The sequence below is a fragment of the Tachypleus tridentatus genome, chromosome 4, assembly GCF_004210375.1.
Source record: "Tachypleus tridentatus isolate NWPU-2018 chromosome 4, ASM421037v1, whole genome shotgun sequence".
Lineage (NCBI taxonomy): Eukaryota > Metazoa > Arthropoda > Merostomata > Xiphosura > Limulidae > Tachypleus > Tachypleus tridentatus.
The window spans coordinates 98,155,911-98,173,416 of NC_134828.1; the positions used below are offsets into that span (position 1 = coordinate 98,155,911).

General features: G+C 34.9%; 1 protein-coding gene across 7 annotated transcripts in view; it reads left to right on the forward strand.

Moving 5' to 3' along the window:
• The window catches only part of LOC143249744 (protein FAM219A), a 60,950-nt gene that overhangs the window by 7,324 nt on the left and 36,120 nt on the right, over positions 1–17,506 (forward strand). For all 7 annotated transcript variants that reach the window (XM_076500091.1, XM_076500086.1, XM_076500087.1 and 4 more), the window contains exon 3: positions 2,603–2,699. In XM_076500091.1, the coding sequence (XP_076356206.1) occupies positions 2,603–2,699 (97 nt within the window). The remainder of the gene's footprint in view (positions 1–2,602; positions 2,700–17,506) is intronic.

Genomic DNA, 17,506 nt, shown 5'->3' on the forward strand with positions numbered 1-17,506 from the left:
GACTTCTGACAGTTGTTTGATCAAGTTAATGCAGGAAGGAGTGTTGTACAGTTGTTTCTATCTACCCCTGTGAAATTCATAACTTGTAATGTAGCTAGTCATCACAATATCTCCAAGATAAAAAAATTCTTCAAATGAATATAGGCATGTCTAATGAGAGGGGGGGCCTACAGTCCTGGGGCCTGGGGAATTATGGAATAAAGAATAATTATTCTCACTTTCATAATATACTTAAGGAAAAATTGCAGTACTGCGGGAAATCACTTTGCCTCAAAAAATGTTAATTTTCAACATATTTGGCTTCTGCCCACCAGAAAAATTCTTTAAATGCCCTTGAATGTATCATGAATTTGTGAAGACTTTTAAAAGGGGCCCAATGACATAATTGTCTCCAGGGCTAGACCTGCCTCTTGATGATTCTGAATACGAGTATTGAAGTACTACAGTCAACAATTAGTCACATTTTTGCAGAGATATAGAGTGATGGTGTATTTTACTTCCAAAAACAAACTGTGACTTTGTTTTGAAAAATTTTGGGACTTGTGTTCTTGGGGTCAGTTTGTGCTATAATATACCTAGAAAAAAATTCAGAAAATTCTCAGTCTCTAATAATTTGAAAGAAAAAGATCTTGGTATTTTGGTTGATTAGTCTTAAAGTATGTGAGTATCAGCCTTTGCTATTGGTAGAAATATGTAAAGAGGTTATAAGTCACTAGTTAAGCTGCATTTGAAGTATGGTGTTTGGTCTTGGGTTCCTTACTTTAGGAAGAACATTGAATTGTTGGAAAGGAGGGCCACTAGGATGATACCCAGGATGGAAAGGTTGTTGTGTGAAGATTGGTTAAGATTAAGGGTATCTGATTGAGGTGTTTAAGATTGTTGAGGGAGTTGATAGTGTTGACATCATTTTTCATGTTTATTTATGAGAATGGCAAAACTAAGGGATACAAATATAAATTCTGGAAGGGTAGGAGTCATCTTTATATATGCTTTACTTTTCTAACAGGGTGGTTTCTGTTGTAATGGGTTTCCTCACATTGTGGTGGATGCAATTAATTTAAGAGGTTTATAAGCATTACATATCATTAATTAAATAATGTACTGTAAAGTTGTATATTGTTCTTTCAAGAGACATAAAGTGTATGTTCCCAATTTTTCTGTTAAATTTTGCTAAATGTCTGGCATAAAACTTATCAAAGTTTTAGATATTTCGTAAATTTAAAGTCAGTTCAACATTATCAACTCTTTTTATATGAACCATTAAATTTTTCAGTTTTTAGATTTCTTTATTGTCTGTTGTCTCTGGTACCATTTCTAGAAAACTGCATGAAATTGTACTATATTTGTATTGTAGTGTTACTGAACAAAAATTGTGCTTTTAGTACTATTTCAATAATGTTTATTCCTTTATGTGCAGGTTTAATAGGTAGTAATGCACACATATCTTGCATCAGTTTTGGTTCATTTAAGTTAGTACATGATTTTTGAAGCATTATTTTTCCTACATTTGTATGCATTTTTCTCCTTTGATTTTGTATTGATCTCTTCAGTATTGTACATTATTGTAATTCCCTTAATACTAGTTAATTAATTGTATTGAACATTTTATATCATTGTTGTACATCTGGTTTTTAGGTAAATCATATTTATTTAAAGTGATATACAAAAAAGTATTAAAATTTTTATATTCAGTTTGAAGTAATTGTATAACATTAATTTAAACATATATTACAAATTTAAGTGGTATATCTCTTAATTGCAGTGTGTATAGCCATATCCTATGAAATTATTAAGGTTTACTAATTTAATGGTATAATGTAATAGTATTATAGAAACTTAGCTTGTTTCAGTGATATAAAGTATATAAATATGTTTATATTTTTATCTCAATAATCAGATTTAGAATTAAAATTAAAACACCATATTTGTTATAGCAAGGTAGTTTTATTAAATCTTTAGACTTACAAGGCTTATAATGCTATTATTACATCTCAAGAAGAAGTTAAGATTTTTCTTTTTCATTATGGTAATAATACACATGCAGTTTGGAACTGTAATATGTGGTACTAAAATAAGTTTTGACAGGTTATGTGTTTTGTCAGAAACTTCATTTTGAAATAATATAACAGTAATATTTCTTCTTGTGGAAGGAGAGTTAGTTGTTATACGCTAAAATCTCTGAATTCCAAATAAAAACACTCAATTGATGTATTCATTTTTAATGCTTGCAGAAATATGCTCATTGATATCATACATATAACTGATGGTTATTGTGGTTTGACACTCTCTATAACCCTAAGTTTGAGCCAGTAAATGCCTTAATAGCTGAAAGACTGCATATCCATGTTGTACAATATTGATGTGAAAAGAAAAACATTTATCTTAATCATTGTTTTGATATAGTTTGAAAATGATTCAAGAACTTTTCCAGAACTTTTGGTTTTCATCTTTTTTGCTAATTAATTCTACATATATACAGATGTAAGATTTAACAGCTATTTATTAATTTGGTAGAACATGCACATGCTCATATTTTATATTTGTTTATATTTTCCTCGGACTTGAACATTATGGTTGATTAAGTACATCTATTACATTTCAGTGTTCTGGGCAGACAGAAGAAATCTCTGGTGGTGTATCCTCCACAACACCTTCAACAAAGCCCCTTCCCTCGGTAGCAAAGTTACAGAAAAGATTAGGTTGATAGTTTTAAATTTTTATAAATAACGTTTTTATTAAATATGGTTTTAGAAAGTATATTTTCTATGGTGAATATTATGAGTAGTTTTTGATAGTTTTAAATATTGTATGCATTTTATTCATTTAACTATTTGACACTGTCAGTATGTAAAACCTTAAAAAACAATTTATAAACACAAATCACGGGTTTTTAAGTTTTTTAACGTTACATGCTTTTTATAGTTTCTGTGGATGTCATATTTATGTTGTAAGTATATTTCAGCATTTTATTAAATTGTGTAAGTAGTTTGAAAACTCCTGTCACTTTTAAAAAAAATTTCTCAAGGAAGGTGTTATTAGAAGTATCTAGATTGTTTTATAGCAGTTTGTTCCCTTATCTTATCTATTCAAACACTTTGTGTTACTGATGGTTATTATTGTAAAACACAACAATTGATTCAGTATTTACACTTAGAATTACTCTTAACAGTTCATGCTTTGTCTATAAAACACCAAACCTTAACAGTTTATATTTTCTTTCCATACTAAATGTTTGATGATCTGAAAGAATAAATGTTTTTGTCTCACTTTATCCCAAACTTACATATTATTATACTTGTTTATTGAAAAGTACTTAACATTTCTGTGAAGATATAGAATTTTTTCTACATTAAAAGTTTATAAGTAGGATGTCTTATAGCCTTTTTTTCTCCAAATATTAAAAAAATCCTAATATTATCCTGCCATTTCTGTATTAAGAAATCGCTGCTATACATGGCACATGTGTACTTGTTAATGTGTTTGTATATGTATCTAAAACCATAGTAAATGTTCAAGTGGTGATTTGAACCTACAAAATAGCCACCCAGAAGCTCAGCAGTGAGTCTGAAGACTTGTAACATCAGAATCTGAATTTCAATACTTGTGTTGGGCACAGCACAGATAGCCTGTTGTATAGCTGTTTGCTTAACTACAAACAACATAATGTAAAATAACTGTCATAAACTGTGATTTTTTTTACACAATTAGTAGAAAGTAATTATTATAAAAACTAGAGTTTTTAAAATTTTGTGAATTAACTTTAGAGCTGTATTGGATAGGTCTATTATGTAACAGAAGAGTTGCTCAAGGTATAGATTATGTAATAGTACTAACTGTCTTACTGAATCAGTTTCAAATGAAATAAAGGAAGTAGACATGAAGTGTAAAACATAAATAAGCAATATTTATTATTATTGACATAAACACAGTATATGCACATGTGGTTATACTTATGATGGATGATTGTTTTTACTGAATATTGTAACCATCATGTACAAGAATAGACTGACAAGTTTTATAGACTAAATTCAGTGTTTTTTGTTCTGAGTTAAATTTTTTTTTACCCAGAGCTAAATATGCTAACCACATGATTGGTCATTCTCATTACAACAAAGGAGTTGCCATAATCTCTAGACATCACATGAATGACTATTGAAGAATGCTGCTGTTGACATCTTCACACAGTATGTTGTATTAAGCAGTGCTCTTCCTGGGTGTTAACTTGAAACAAGATCCACTTAATGGCTTTTTTAACCATGTATTATGCAAAACCTTCACATATTAAAAAAAAAGAATGAATTCAGAATGAATATTATAAAATGACAACAAGTTAGAAACACATGGGAAATTCATATTCTATATTTTCTTGTTTTTCTTACTGTAGGTTTGTCCTCAAGTTGGCAATTAATTTTAATTTAAACTCTGTGATATTTAAATTTGGGCTGGACATGGATGACAATAATTCTTCTTGCTTCCAAAAACACTTAACACTACACAGGTGTTACAGCTGAACAAACAAAAACACACAAAAATACCTTTAAAAACAGAAATCAGTACAATACCACAAAAATATCCTTGAACAAAGAAAAATTCAAAATTGAACCCTTTATTGCAGAGAATTCAAGTTATGCAAATTAATGATTTCATTATAATAACAACTTTTAACAATAAATTATACTACGTACCAGTGAAGTAAAACCTTTATTTGTGTTTTGAATTGCAATTAAAACTAATACAAATATTCTTTAACAGAGATACATTATTTTAAAATGAAATAATTTAACATAGATGTAAGCACAAGAACACACTAACAGAAACTAATTTTATACCTTGGCCAAGTCGAAGTGTGGGTGTGTGTCAAGACCTCTTACAAAAGTTACATTTTAAAATTTAATTATTATCAATGTATGTTAATAAATTTAGCATTAATATCTAGTTTTTAATTTAAAATTTTATATTATTTTAAATTTTAAGTTCTTAATTTCAAGATAAAATACTTATATAAACATTTAGTCTTTACTTCTTTGTCTCATATGACACATCTCCATTTGGAAAAATATGTATGTAAAAACAGCTCTTTTGGGTTGAGAAAAATTTTTTGTGAACCTGATAATGACCGAAGAAGGTCTAAACGTTGTTTGCTCCTCTATGTAAAAAATTTTTCTCAACCCAAACGAGCTGTTTTTACATATATATTTTTCTTAGAAGTGGGTTTTTTGACATCACTGATTACATCTCCACTTGGATTTCTCAATTCTAAAATTAAGTGTATTTCCTTTTATGATATTTAGATTGTTCAGCCAATTAGAAACACAAACTACAGATATTGACAGATAAGTATATAAAATTTGAACCCTGCAGCTTCTCTAATTGCTGAGATTTAGATGTATTTATAACTACACCAGATGTTCCTCCCTCATTATCATATTGTTAAATAAGTTTATCTGTATGATGTGCCTTTGTTTGATGGGTGAGCTTATGATCACTAGAGTAGTTTTGTAGTTAATAGTATGTTTGTTTTTGTGAATAGACACATGCCTCAAATGTGTTACATGTGATCATTTTTACTTCTGCACTGGCAGATAATGGAATTTTTTAGTTATTTGTGGTCTTAGTTTGAAAGCCACTTAAAGTAGTTTTAGAACATTTTATTCCAGCCTGGTATATTTCTTGTGTTTTAAAATGCACATTTGAAAAATATGTTAATCTTTATTTGAAGAAGTGATATGTTGAAAAAAATGAAGTCTAGTAAAGCTATAGTTTGAAATTGCAAGAATCATGTGGTGTTTATGATACATGCTAATGATCTGTTGCTCTGGTTATATTGCTTTTGATAGGATTACTGGTCAAGTGAGTACAATTTGTAGCATTAAAATCATGAAATAAAATAAAACATAAAAAGATTAACAGTTGAAATTTTGAAGATAAATTTAGTGAAACAGTCTATTGAAGGAAGTTAAAAGGTATTTTTCAGTGTATTCATTTTAATTTATATGCATTAACTGTTCATTTCACTGTGAAGATTTTATTAAACTTTGTGTTAGGATACAAAAAACAACATATGAAAGATTACTGAAAAAAATCTTTCACATTAATTAAGGAAGTTCTACTGCAGTGTTTCTTATTCTTTACAATTTCAGGGGTTGATTTGTTGCCTTGAACCCTCATGGATCATTAATATATAAGAAGTGTAAAAATCATAATGACTTTTAAGAAAATATTCTGTCATTTTTATTTTTGATGATTTTTGATTTGTGAAATCTCATAGGTCAATAAATTGTATAGGATAGATTAATGGGTGAGAAACAGTGTTCTAGAGGTTATGCAAATTAAGTGTGAAAACTAATAGTGTCAAAGGAAAAAAGTTAACAATTGAAACTCTGAAGATAAAAGGAACATTAAAGAGGCCAAAATTGCAGGTGAATGCATCATTGCCAAATTGGATGCCAGAAAAAATTTAAAACTGTTTATGTCACTGCTTGTGATCTGTGAAACAATATTGTTGTATCAAATCCCATTTAGTGTTAGATGTGTGTATGTATAGTTCACAAAAACCTGAAATTATGCTTTCTATGCTGAAATATTGAGCAAAAGACAGAAATTTCAAAATTGTTTATACCCCTGTTTGAGATCTGAGAAAAACACATCTTTGTACCAAATCCCACGTTAATTGGACAAAATATAGCTGAAAAATTGTCATAAAACCTTTTTGTTTCTGTTAGTGTGTGTTGCCTGTAGAAAAATGTCTTTGTTTCAAATTTCTTGTAAATTGAAGCAAGGCTAAGTAATTGACCAAAACCTTGGAAATTATGGGTTTATTTAACCTTTGTACCTCTCACCCCATAAAATAACCATAAGTGGCCATATCCCACACATTTGTATGCATATGTATAGGACTTGTAAAAAAAAAAAAAAATCTTTGTATCAAATTTCTTGTAAATTGGCCAAAATGTTGCTGAATAATTGACCCATAAATTATGTTTTTGTGTGAGGTCTGACAAATCCAACCTTTTTATGTCACTCTGTTGGGTACATGAAAATGTATATCTGTGCCAATTTTCATTATTACTGCTATAAGTATGAACACACAGGAGCTCAAAATATACACTTTTGTGTTGTTTTACCTTTGATGCTATAAAGTAGTTAAAAGGGCTAAATGGAAAAAGTGAAGAAGGTATCTGTGCATATTGGACCAAGGAATAATTCTACTAAATTTTTCACGTAAATCCACCAAGAAATGAAGGAATGGTGGTCAGATGAGAAGTGTTCAGAAGAAAAGGAACAGTAGAAAAACATTATGTCTTTCTATTGAGACATAAGTAATCCATTGAAAGAAGATTAAAAAAGGTGCTGTTCATTTTATTTCATATTTTTCAACTTTCATTTTGCTGTATAGTTAGTGTTAGGGAATAGAAGATACACTGCTGGCCAAAATATTAAGGCCAATGAACTTAAAGAAAAAATATGCATTTTGCATTGTTAGACTCAACCACTTGTTTGAGTAGAGCTTAGAAAGATGAAAATAAGAAAAGGGAAAATAAAAATAAAAAAACTTCTTTAGCATTTAATAGAGAAAATGTGAACACTGTGAAATTAGCCTAAATACTAGCTGGTCAAAAGTTTAAGACCATACGGAAATGAGGTGTTAATCGGTAAACATGTAATGAAATTTAGTCATTTGTGTTCAAGCATTAGTGTTGTCAACATCTCCCATTGACATCTCCTGTGTTACATTGGGTAAAAACATGGCAAAGGCTAAAAAGTTCACAGAGTTTGAATGTGGCAGAATTTTGAAGCTGCAAAAGCAAGGTCTCTCTCAATGTGCCATTGCTGGTGAGATTGGGCAGAGTAAAACTGCTGTTGCAAATTTCTTGAAAGACTGAGGAATACAGTTCACCCAAAAAAATTTTGCTGGTGTTGAGCAGGAGGGTTCAACGGGTTGTCTGGTAAGACACCAGCCGATCGTCGAACCAGATTAAGGCCCTTACCAACACAGAATGCAGCTTAAGAACAATAAAACAGTATCTACAAGAGAAAGGCTTTAAAAAATGTAAATGTCTTCAAAGGCCATGCCTCCTTTCACACCACAAAAGAGCTCAGTTAAACTTTGCTGAGAAGCACTACACATGGGACGTAGAAAAGTGGACAAAGGTTTTGTTTGCTGATGAGAAAAAATTTAACCTGGTACAATAAGAATATCCTACGGAGATATTTTATACACGACACAGTGGAGGAGGTTCCATCATGATCTGGGGTGCTTTCTCCTTCCATGGAACAATGAAGTTTCAGGTTATACAGGGACATCAAACAGTAGCTGGCTACATTGGCATGTTGGAGAGAGCATCCTTATTGACTGAAGGCCTTCTCTTGTGTGGACGTGACTGGATCTTTCAGCAGGACAACGCTGCAATCCACAATGCCAGCAGGACAAAGGACTTTTTCATGGAGAATAACGTGATTTTTTTTACCATCCAGTGTATTCGCCTGAACTAAACCCCATTGAAAATGTTTGGGGGTGGATGGCAAGGGAAGTCTGTTGAAATGTACGTCAATTCCAAACAGTGCGTGATCTATCGACCATGCCAAAATGAATGTTTGCAGTTATTCGCAATGACGGCTGTACAACTCACTACTAAGACCTTTTGTTGGGCATTTCCTACCCTGTTTTGGACTTTTTTTTGGTATGGTCTTAAACTTTTGACCAGCTAATATTTAGGCTAATTTCATAGTGTTCACATTTTTCTTATTAAATGCTAAAAAAGATTTTTATTTTCCTTTTCTTATTTTCATCTTTCGAAACTATACTCAAATAAGTGGTTGAGTCTAACAATGTAAAATGCATATTTTGTCTTTATGTTCATTGGCCTTAAGATTTTGGCCAGCAGTGTATGAGATCATGTATAATGTTTTACCAGAAAAAAAAAATTGTTGTACTTTCAGGAGATTTAAGAGGCTTTGTTAGTGAAGAAGTTTTTTCTTAACATGAAAATCACCTTGCACTCACATTCACTTACGAGGTCTGAAAATCACAAACAAGTATTTAGTAGAAATATTTCATTAAAAATTCTGATTTTCTGTGTACAACACACTTGTAATGTTTACTAAAATTTTGTCAAAATAAATATAATAAATTCAGAATTATACTAAACTTCATTGCATTTTACTTTACAATTGTGGAGTTTTTCTAATGGACTAATGCCACCATTAACATGGAGTTAACACAGGAACAAATATAATGTTACAATATCATGCAAACCATATCCTTCTTAAGTGTATTTTTAAAGAATTTCCTTAGCTTTTAGTGAATGTTAAAACCTGTTTTACACAATCAAATTTTTGAATGAAATATTTATACTAAAGATTTATCTGTAAGTTTTACACAGTCTTTACTGATTCAGTCTTAAGTGAAATGTGTTTTCATGCTAAGAATAAATAATAATACTTTTAATCTTGTAGTTTTGATTTATGTACCGTGAGAACTTTTGAAATGAACTTCAGAAGTTTTTTTGCCAAGACTTTATCTTGTTTTTGTTATCCTAACACTAATTGTAGCGAAAGCTGGAAAATATAAAATAAGATCAAAAGTATCTATTTTCATAACGATTATAGATTTCAGGACAATTATAGTTATTTATTCTAAACAATGTTCGGCTTCCAACAGTTTCACAGCTGCTCTCATTTAATGTCATTGCTTTATTGCTTTTGAATTGTGCCTAATCTAACAAAGCAATAAATTACATGGCAAAAGCTTAGGATAAATAAGTTCTTGAGATACCTCATATGACAACAGCTTACATGTGATATTTTTGTTTAAGTTTTCTTATTTAACTTAACAAGTTTCTAGTTTTTCACATTTTACTTGTATATTTTCTTCAGTATATGATGGGTGAATAACCAATAGATATTTCAATGTCCCACTTGTCACTTTCTCAGCCATTTTAAATAGCTAGGGAGCCAACTTGTTTTTCCAATCCAAGATTTCAAGCAGGTAGGTTGTGTCTTTAGACTTCTTGAAATTACATATTTTTTAAAGACAAAATACAGTTTAGTCACCAAACTTGATAAATTATAGTGGAATTCCATAATATCTATATAGTAATTTATGATTTTTTGGTTGCTCAAAATGTATATATCAAACCTAAAAAAAATGATTTTGTTTCGCATCCTCCATATGCAAAATTTGAAAAGGCTTAGCAACCATTGGCATGCAGCAAATGAACACAAAGGTAGCTAGAAGATATAGTTGGTTGTTGTACTTAGTTATTTAATGTTGTATTTTGTAAGAGAAATAAGTTTAAGAATGTACTGGTAAGTACTGCTAATAATGTGTGTGTGTGTGTGTATAATATATAATAATTGAAATGTGACTATTTTTCTAAGTACTAGTCCACTAAAGTACAGCCAAGACAGTTTGTAAAGATTTAAAGTCAGTTTTATATTATTGGATATGGTAACATGAGTGCACATGTACCTTGCCAATGGAACTTTTGAAATGTTAGCAAGTCATGACTGGAAAGTCAATGTAATAAAAATAATAAATATATAATATTGTGACATTTCAGCTCTTTAAGTTAAACATTTGTGGTTTGGTGTTACAGTTTGTCTGCATTCTGGAATGAAAAAAGCATAATTTATATTTATATCCTAATTTTTATGGTGTTTACAAGGTTTGTCAAATTTACAGATTCCATATAGTTAGGATAGAGAAAAAAACAGACAGAATATAAAATTTTGCTGGAAACAAACATTTGAAATATATTTAGGAAATGTTATAAATAACACAAATAATATTAAAGATTTTTTGGATAATGTTTGGCTCTGTCATTACGTACATGGGATCTTAATGGTCACAATATTAGCTATTCTGATTCATTTCTGCTTGTGTGTGAATTTTTTCTTTACACATGGCAAAAGCCTTGCACACTCTTATTGTTGGAAATAGTACATTCTAATGGGTTTCTCATGTAAATCTTCACACATGATTTATGAACTGATAGTAGCATAGTGTGCTCATGTTATAGTAGTGACTTCCTCCACACTCATCTACTAAACCTTCACGTCAGTTGTCAGTCTGTTCACAGACACTTCTCTTCAGAGATGGGAGGCTTGGGTTGATCACCACAAAGGTTTGTGCCATTGGTCTGCCAATGAACATGTTTAGCATACCAATGTTCTCAAATTTCTTTCTCTTAGTTATCTCATTTCCTTTTTCTTATGCATAACTGTTTTTTGATTGCTCATTCTGACAACTCTGTGGTAGTGGCACATATCAGTCGTGAAGTGTGGCTGAAAACATAAAAACTAAGAGTGAAACCTTTTTAAAGTACATAGGAGGTAAACAAAATCTTTGGATGGGGATAGGACCCTTGAGGGATGATAATGTAGACTTGTATCTGATGATTATGAAATGGCTAAGTTATTGAGCTCTGCTTTTTTTCTTCAGTTTTTTTCTAATAACTTAAGAAGTATTTCTCATCTTGAGCAATTGATAGATGAAAATAAAGTTGTACAAGATAGTTGCTTTAATTCTGAGCTTGTTAAAATAAAAATGGGAAGTTTAAAGGGTGGTAAGGCTCTTGGGCCAGATAGTGTTTCCCAGATGGTTTTAAAGGCAGTCAAGGATTGGATATGTGAGCTACTTGCAAAAATTCTATGTAAGTGCTTGAATAGTGGAGAAATACCAACAGATTGGAAACTAGTTAATGTCACTTCTATCTTCAAGGGAGGTAACAGAAGTTGGCCTATTAATCTTACATCAGTAGTGGGAGAAGGTTTGAAAAGTCTGATAAAATATAATTTACAAGTCATTTAACAAAGTTTAGAATTTTATTGTATAGCCAAACGTAATTTCAATAAAGGAGAATTTTGCTTTTCAACTCTTTTGACATGCTTTGAAAATCCATATGTAGATGAGGGTAAGGGTGTAAGTTTGGTATATCTGTATTTTCAGAAAGCATTTAAGAAAGTGCCTTTTCATTTCCTGGTAGTCCTCCTCTCTTCATTATCTTTTCCCTTCTGTTGTTATAATTGGGTTCATCTTCTGATTCATTTGGCCTACTCTTCTCTACCTTCTTTACCCATACCTTGTTCCACATGCTCTCCCATAATATTTGTCATCTAGCATTCCCTCATTTGCCATCTTTGTCGTACAGTTACGATAGAAAGTGTTCATATCCCTGTGTTGTGAGTACTGTTTTCCTCATAATTTAAAAAGTATCATGATTAGGATAATGAAAGTATAGTATATTATAAATATTACACTAACACACATCTACATAAATTTTTATTTAAATTGAACAACAAATAAACTGTTTATAAACAAATAACCAAAAATAGGAGGGATAAAAAGTGTTTGTGTGTCTACTTCAGTGGTCAATTGTGTATCCTTTCAGGTGGGTTACTTGGCACAATCTCTCTTCATAGCTCTTCATGATCGTTTGACAGTACTCAACTGGTATTTTCTTCCATTCTTCTTTACAGAAAGCCTCCAACTTTTGCAAGTTTTTCGGATGACACAGATGAACCCTGGTCTTCAACTCATGCCAAACATTTTCAATTGGGTTGAGATTGGGTGACTGTGATGGCCACTCCAGAATGGTTATATGGTTCCTTTGCAACCAGGATTGCACATGTTTCAATGTGTGCTTAGGGTCATTGTTTTGCTGGAAGATGCAACGATGCCCAAGCCACAAGTTCCAACCATCATTCTTGATATAAGTGCCTAATATATCAACATACTCTTCTTTTTTCATGATTCCTTTGACACGGTGAAGGCTGCCTACACCAGAAGAGCTGAAGGAACCCAATAGCATAATTGTTAAACCTCCATGTTTAACTGTAGGGACGGTGTTCTTTGGAAGATTTCGTTCCCCCCTTCTTACGGAAAATATAGCGAACATCATTGTGACCAAAAAACTTGATTTTAGTCTCGTCTTACCAAATATTACTCTTTCAATAGGTAAAGGGTTTACCTACATGCTTTCTTGCATACCTCAATTGTGCTTCTAAATGAACAAGCGTTAAATATGGATTTCTACGAGGACGGCATGCTTTGAACCCAGAAGAGCGTAACGTTCGTAACTGTAGAGTTGCTTATTTCAACCCCAGTTTCCCTTACCAGTTTCTGTATGTCCCCCTTGGTGTGGATTCCTGTACGTGGTGAGGGGACCTCCCAGGGAAGGTTCTGTTCTATCTGGTTACCTTCTCTGGGATCTAAACATCCACCCACGTGTTTGCCGTGCGTGGCGACTCGTGAAGGAGAGGAGAGGATCCTGGTGGTTGAGGGGTCCAACCCTAACACACCACTTTGGCCTCGAATTCCTGTAGACGGGCGGCCTTTGGGTGGCCCCCCTTGGGTCAATCGGCTGGTCCACTTTGGCTAGAGTCAACCAAGTACCAGTGTTGGAAGTTCTTAACGGGTGTTGTGGACATTGTGCCTGATGCTGGTGTTTGGGTATAGTGCTCACGAAACCCTGGTGTTGCTGCATTGTCCTTGCGTGACTTTGTAGTGCATCCCCTAGTAGGGCTCCATGGTGGGTGGGGTCAGTGGGTACCAAAATTTTTTCTTTTTCCTATGGATCCTCTAAAAAATTTAAATAAAATTGTAAAAGAACAGTCAATGGGTAAGCGACCACGTCTTGAATACTCAGAACAGCAATCTTCAACATCAGTAACACACGCACCTCATTTTCTTATATTACATTCTCTTTCGAAAAACCTTTAGGGCAAATGTCCCCTTTTTTTCTTCAAAAGGGACTAGAGGGACTTGCTGGCTCTCCAAAATCAGTAAAGAAACTTTGATCTGGTGACATATTGGTTGAAACATCCACATCCCAACACAGTGAACTCCTCTTGAATTCAAAGGCAATTGGGGATATACCTATTGAGGTTACACCCCATGCTACCTTGAATTCTTCACAAGGAGTTATTGTTGAAAGGGATTTGAAGAACGTTCCCGAGTCAGAGATTCTCGCTGGTCTCTCCACTCAAGGAGTTTCTGCAGTGAGGCTCATCTCCACTCGCAAAGATGGAGTTACACTGCCAACAAATACCCTCGTTTTAACATTTACTTCACCACGTGCACCTGCCACCATCAAGGCAGGTTATCTCATTTGCAGGGTTTGGCCATACATACCAAACCCTCTTCGATGTTTTCAATGTCAGAGATTCGGCCACTCAAAGACATCTTGTCGTGGTTCCCTGACATGTGCTCGTTGTGGAGGCAAGGACCACGATGCCTATGACTGTGACATGAACCCACATTGCGTAAAATGCAATGGTTCTCACCCCTCTTACTTTCATTCTTGCCCAAAATGGTTGGAGGAAAAAGAGGTGCAGCTTTGAAAACGACACATAACATTAGTTATCCTGAGGCTCGGAAATTGCTGTCCACAACTCCATCTCGGACATATGCTGCTGCACTTCATTCCACAACTACAGTGGGAGTGCAGACAGATCTCTCTGTGCCTCCAAGAGAATCGTTTTCAAAACAAAAGAAAAGCCTTTTGACCTCCATGGTTAAAAAGGTTGATGAATCGACTTCCACACCCATCTCTGTTCCTCCCATACCTTCCAACAAACCTCAAGATCCACGTCCTTCAGTTTCAAATACAGGCATTTCTTCTGATACATCTTTTTCTCCCACCACAAGAGACAAAACAATTATTCGTTCGCGTCCTCAGTCACTGGATTTCCCTTCCAATAAGAAAAACCTGCCCACCCGACCCAGAGCAGGATCCATGGAGGTTGATACACCTCCTCCGACTAAAGACAGTAAAGAAAAAAGACGTGGTCGTAAACCGAAGGGTTCTCCAGCCACTTTGCCTACCCATTCTTAAAAATGGCCACCTTGATACAATGGAACTGTCGAGGTTTACGTTCTAATCTGGATGATATCAAAACGCTGATTGCTTCCTACCATCCTGTTTGTTTTTCTTTACAAGAAACATTTCTCAAAACTGCTGATACCGTCCATTTGGCAGTTTTCTCTGTACAGAAATGACAGGTTGTGTGATGGTCAAGTACATGGAGGGATGGCACTGTTGGTTGATCAACACGTGCCCACCCTGTCTTTGTCACTCAACACACCCTTGGAGGCTGTAGCCATCCGTGTTTCCTTGGGTCATACCATCACTGTTTGTTCTCTGTATTTGTCCCCTGGAGAGACATATGATCAATCAGATCTTGATGCTCTCGTTGAACAATTGCCATCTCCATTTCTAATCCTAGGGGATTTTAATGGACATCATCCCCTCTGGGGAAGTGCTATTATTGATGGGAGGGGCCGATCTGTAGAGTAAATGCTCTCTGATCACAATCTTTCTCTTTTCAATACTGGTTCTTCCACTTACTTTCATGCACCTAGTCAGTCCTTTACCGCTATTGATCTCTCAGTTTGCTCCCCTTCATTATTCTCCCATTTTGCATGGAGGGTTGACAGTAATCCACTAGGCAGTGATCATTTTCCGATCCTTTTGAGAGAGACCGGCCGTGGTCGATGCCACCCTACCCGCGTGCCCCAGTGGAAGCTGGATCAGGCAGACTGGTCCACATTCACTGCTCTCGCAGAACTTGATCCTGCCATCGTAAATCAGCCATCAATAGACGACTGTGTAGCAGCGGTAACTGACTGTATTACACATGCAGCTGCTCAGTGTATTCCTAAAACCTCGACACGTTTTCCACGATATTCTCGTCCGTGGTGGAATCCTGCTTGCCACTTAGCACGGAAGGCTCGAAAGCGGGCCTGGGATACTTTTCGTAGATATCCCACACTTTCGAACCATGTCGCTTTCCAACGGGCCTGTGCGCATGCTAGGTGGGTAAGACGTCAAAGCCAGAAGGAATCTTGGATTAAGTTCACAACCAGCATATCTTCTACCACCAGTTCCAAGATCATATGGGACAGGATTTGAAAGGTTAATGGACACTACAATTCTATCCCCCTCTTGATCTTACTCTCTGATGGTCAGGAGGTGACTGATGTTCGGAACATTGCTAACACTCTAGCTGAAAGCTTTTGCTGGGTATCTAGCACTTCTGCTTGTTCCTCCACCTTCCTGGCCATCAAGACTCGGGCAGAGCGAGCACCTCTTTCCTTTCGAACTGACTGTTTCTTTGACTATAATTGTCCCTTTACCCTGGTGGAACTAAAAATGGCCCTTCATCGGTCTGCCAGTACATCTGTTGGACCTGATGATATTCATTATGACATGCTGCACCATCTATATCCTGCTTCTCTTGATGTCCTTCTGATTGTTTTCAACTGGATCTGGCAGGAGAATGTTTTTCCTGATGCCTGGCGCCAGGCTATTATTTTACCTTTCTCTAAGCCAGGGAAAGATCCCAAGATTCCTTCAAACTACCGTCCGATTGCTTTGACTTGCTGTCTCTGTAAGACATTAGAAAGGATGGTTAATGCTCGTCTTGTTTGGTTCCTTGAATCAAACAACCTTCTCTCGCCCACCCAGTGTGGGTTCCATCGACAGCACTCCACCACAGACCACCTAATTCGTCTTGAAACATCTATCAGAGAAGCCTTTCTCAACCACCAACATCTTGTATCAATATTCTTTGACATAGAGAAGGCTTACGACACAACATGGAGGTATGGCGTTTTGCGAGACCTCCATACATATGGGTTACGTGGCCATCTACCCTTGTTTATTAAAAATTTTTTAATGGACAGGAGATTCCAAGTTCGTGTGGGTTCGACACTTTCCCGTTCATTTGTACAGGAACTTGGAGTTCCTCAAGGCTGTGTATTGAGTGTTACACTCTTCAGTATAAAGATAAATGCCTTCACCGAACAACTCCCTCTCACTGTTGCGAATGGGCTGTATGTCGACGACTTTCACATCTCATCGTCAAACATGAGATATATTGAGCGGCAACTATAAATTGCTCTCAATTGTATACTGAAGTGGACTGTGGCGAACGGTTTTAATTTCTCTCTCTCTAAAACCGTTTGCATGCACTTTAGCCACCAACAGGGTATTCACCCTGATCCTGAACTTCATATCGGTGAAGTTTCGTTGCCAGTGGTCCCTGAGACCAAGTTCTTGGGGCTTATCTTTGATCGTAAACTGACCTTTATACCACACTTAAAGCAGCTTCGGGTGAAATGCACAAGAGCACTGAACATCCTCCGTGTTCTCTCTTCTTCCAGTTGGGGGCAGATCGCTGTTCAGTGTTAAAGGTATATCGTGCTCTTATTAGATCGAAACTCGATTATGGATCAATGGTCTATGGCTCTGCCAGACCCTCGGCCTTAAAGATGCTGGACCCCATTCATCACCAAGGACTTCGACTCTGCACTGGGGCTTTCCGTAGTTCTCCGGTTCAAAGTATATACATTGAATCTCATGAACCTTCTCTACACTTTCGCCGTTTGCAACTATCTTTACAATATACTTCGAAACTTCATTCCTTACCAAAGCATCCCACCTGGAGATGTGTTTTCCTTCCTCGGTGTGCAGTACTTTTTCAGAACAGACGATCTGTCATT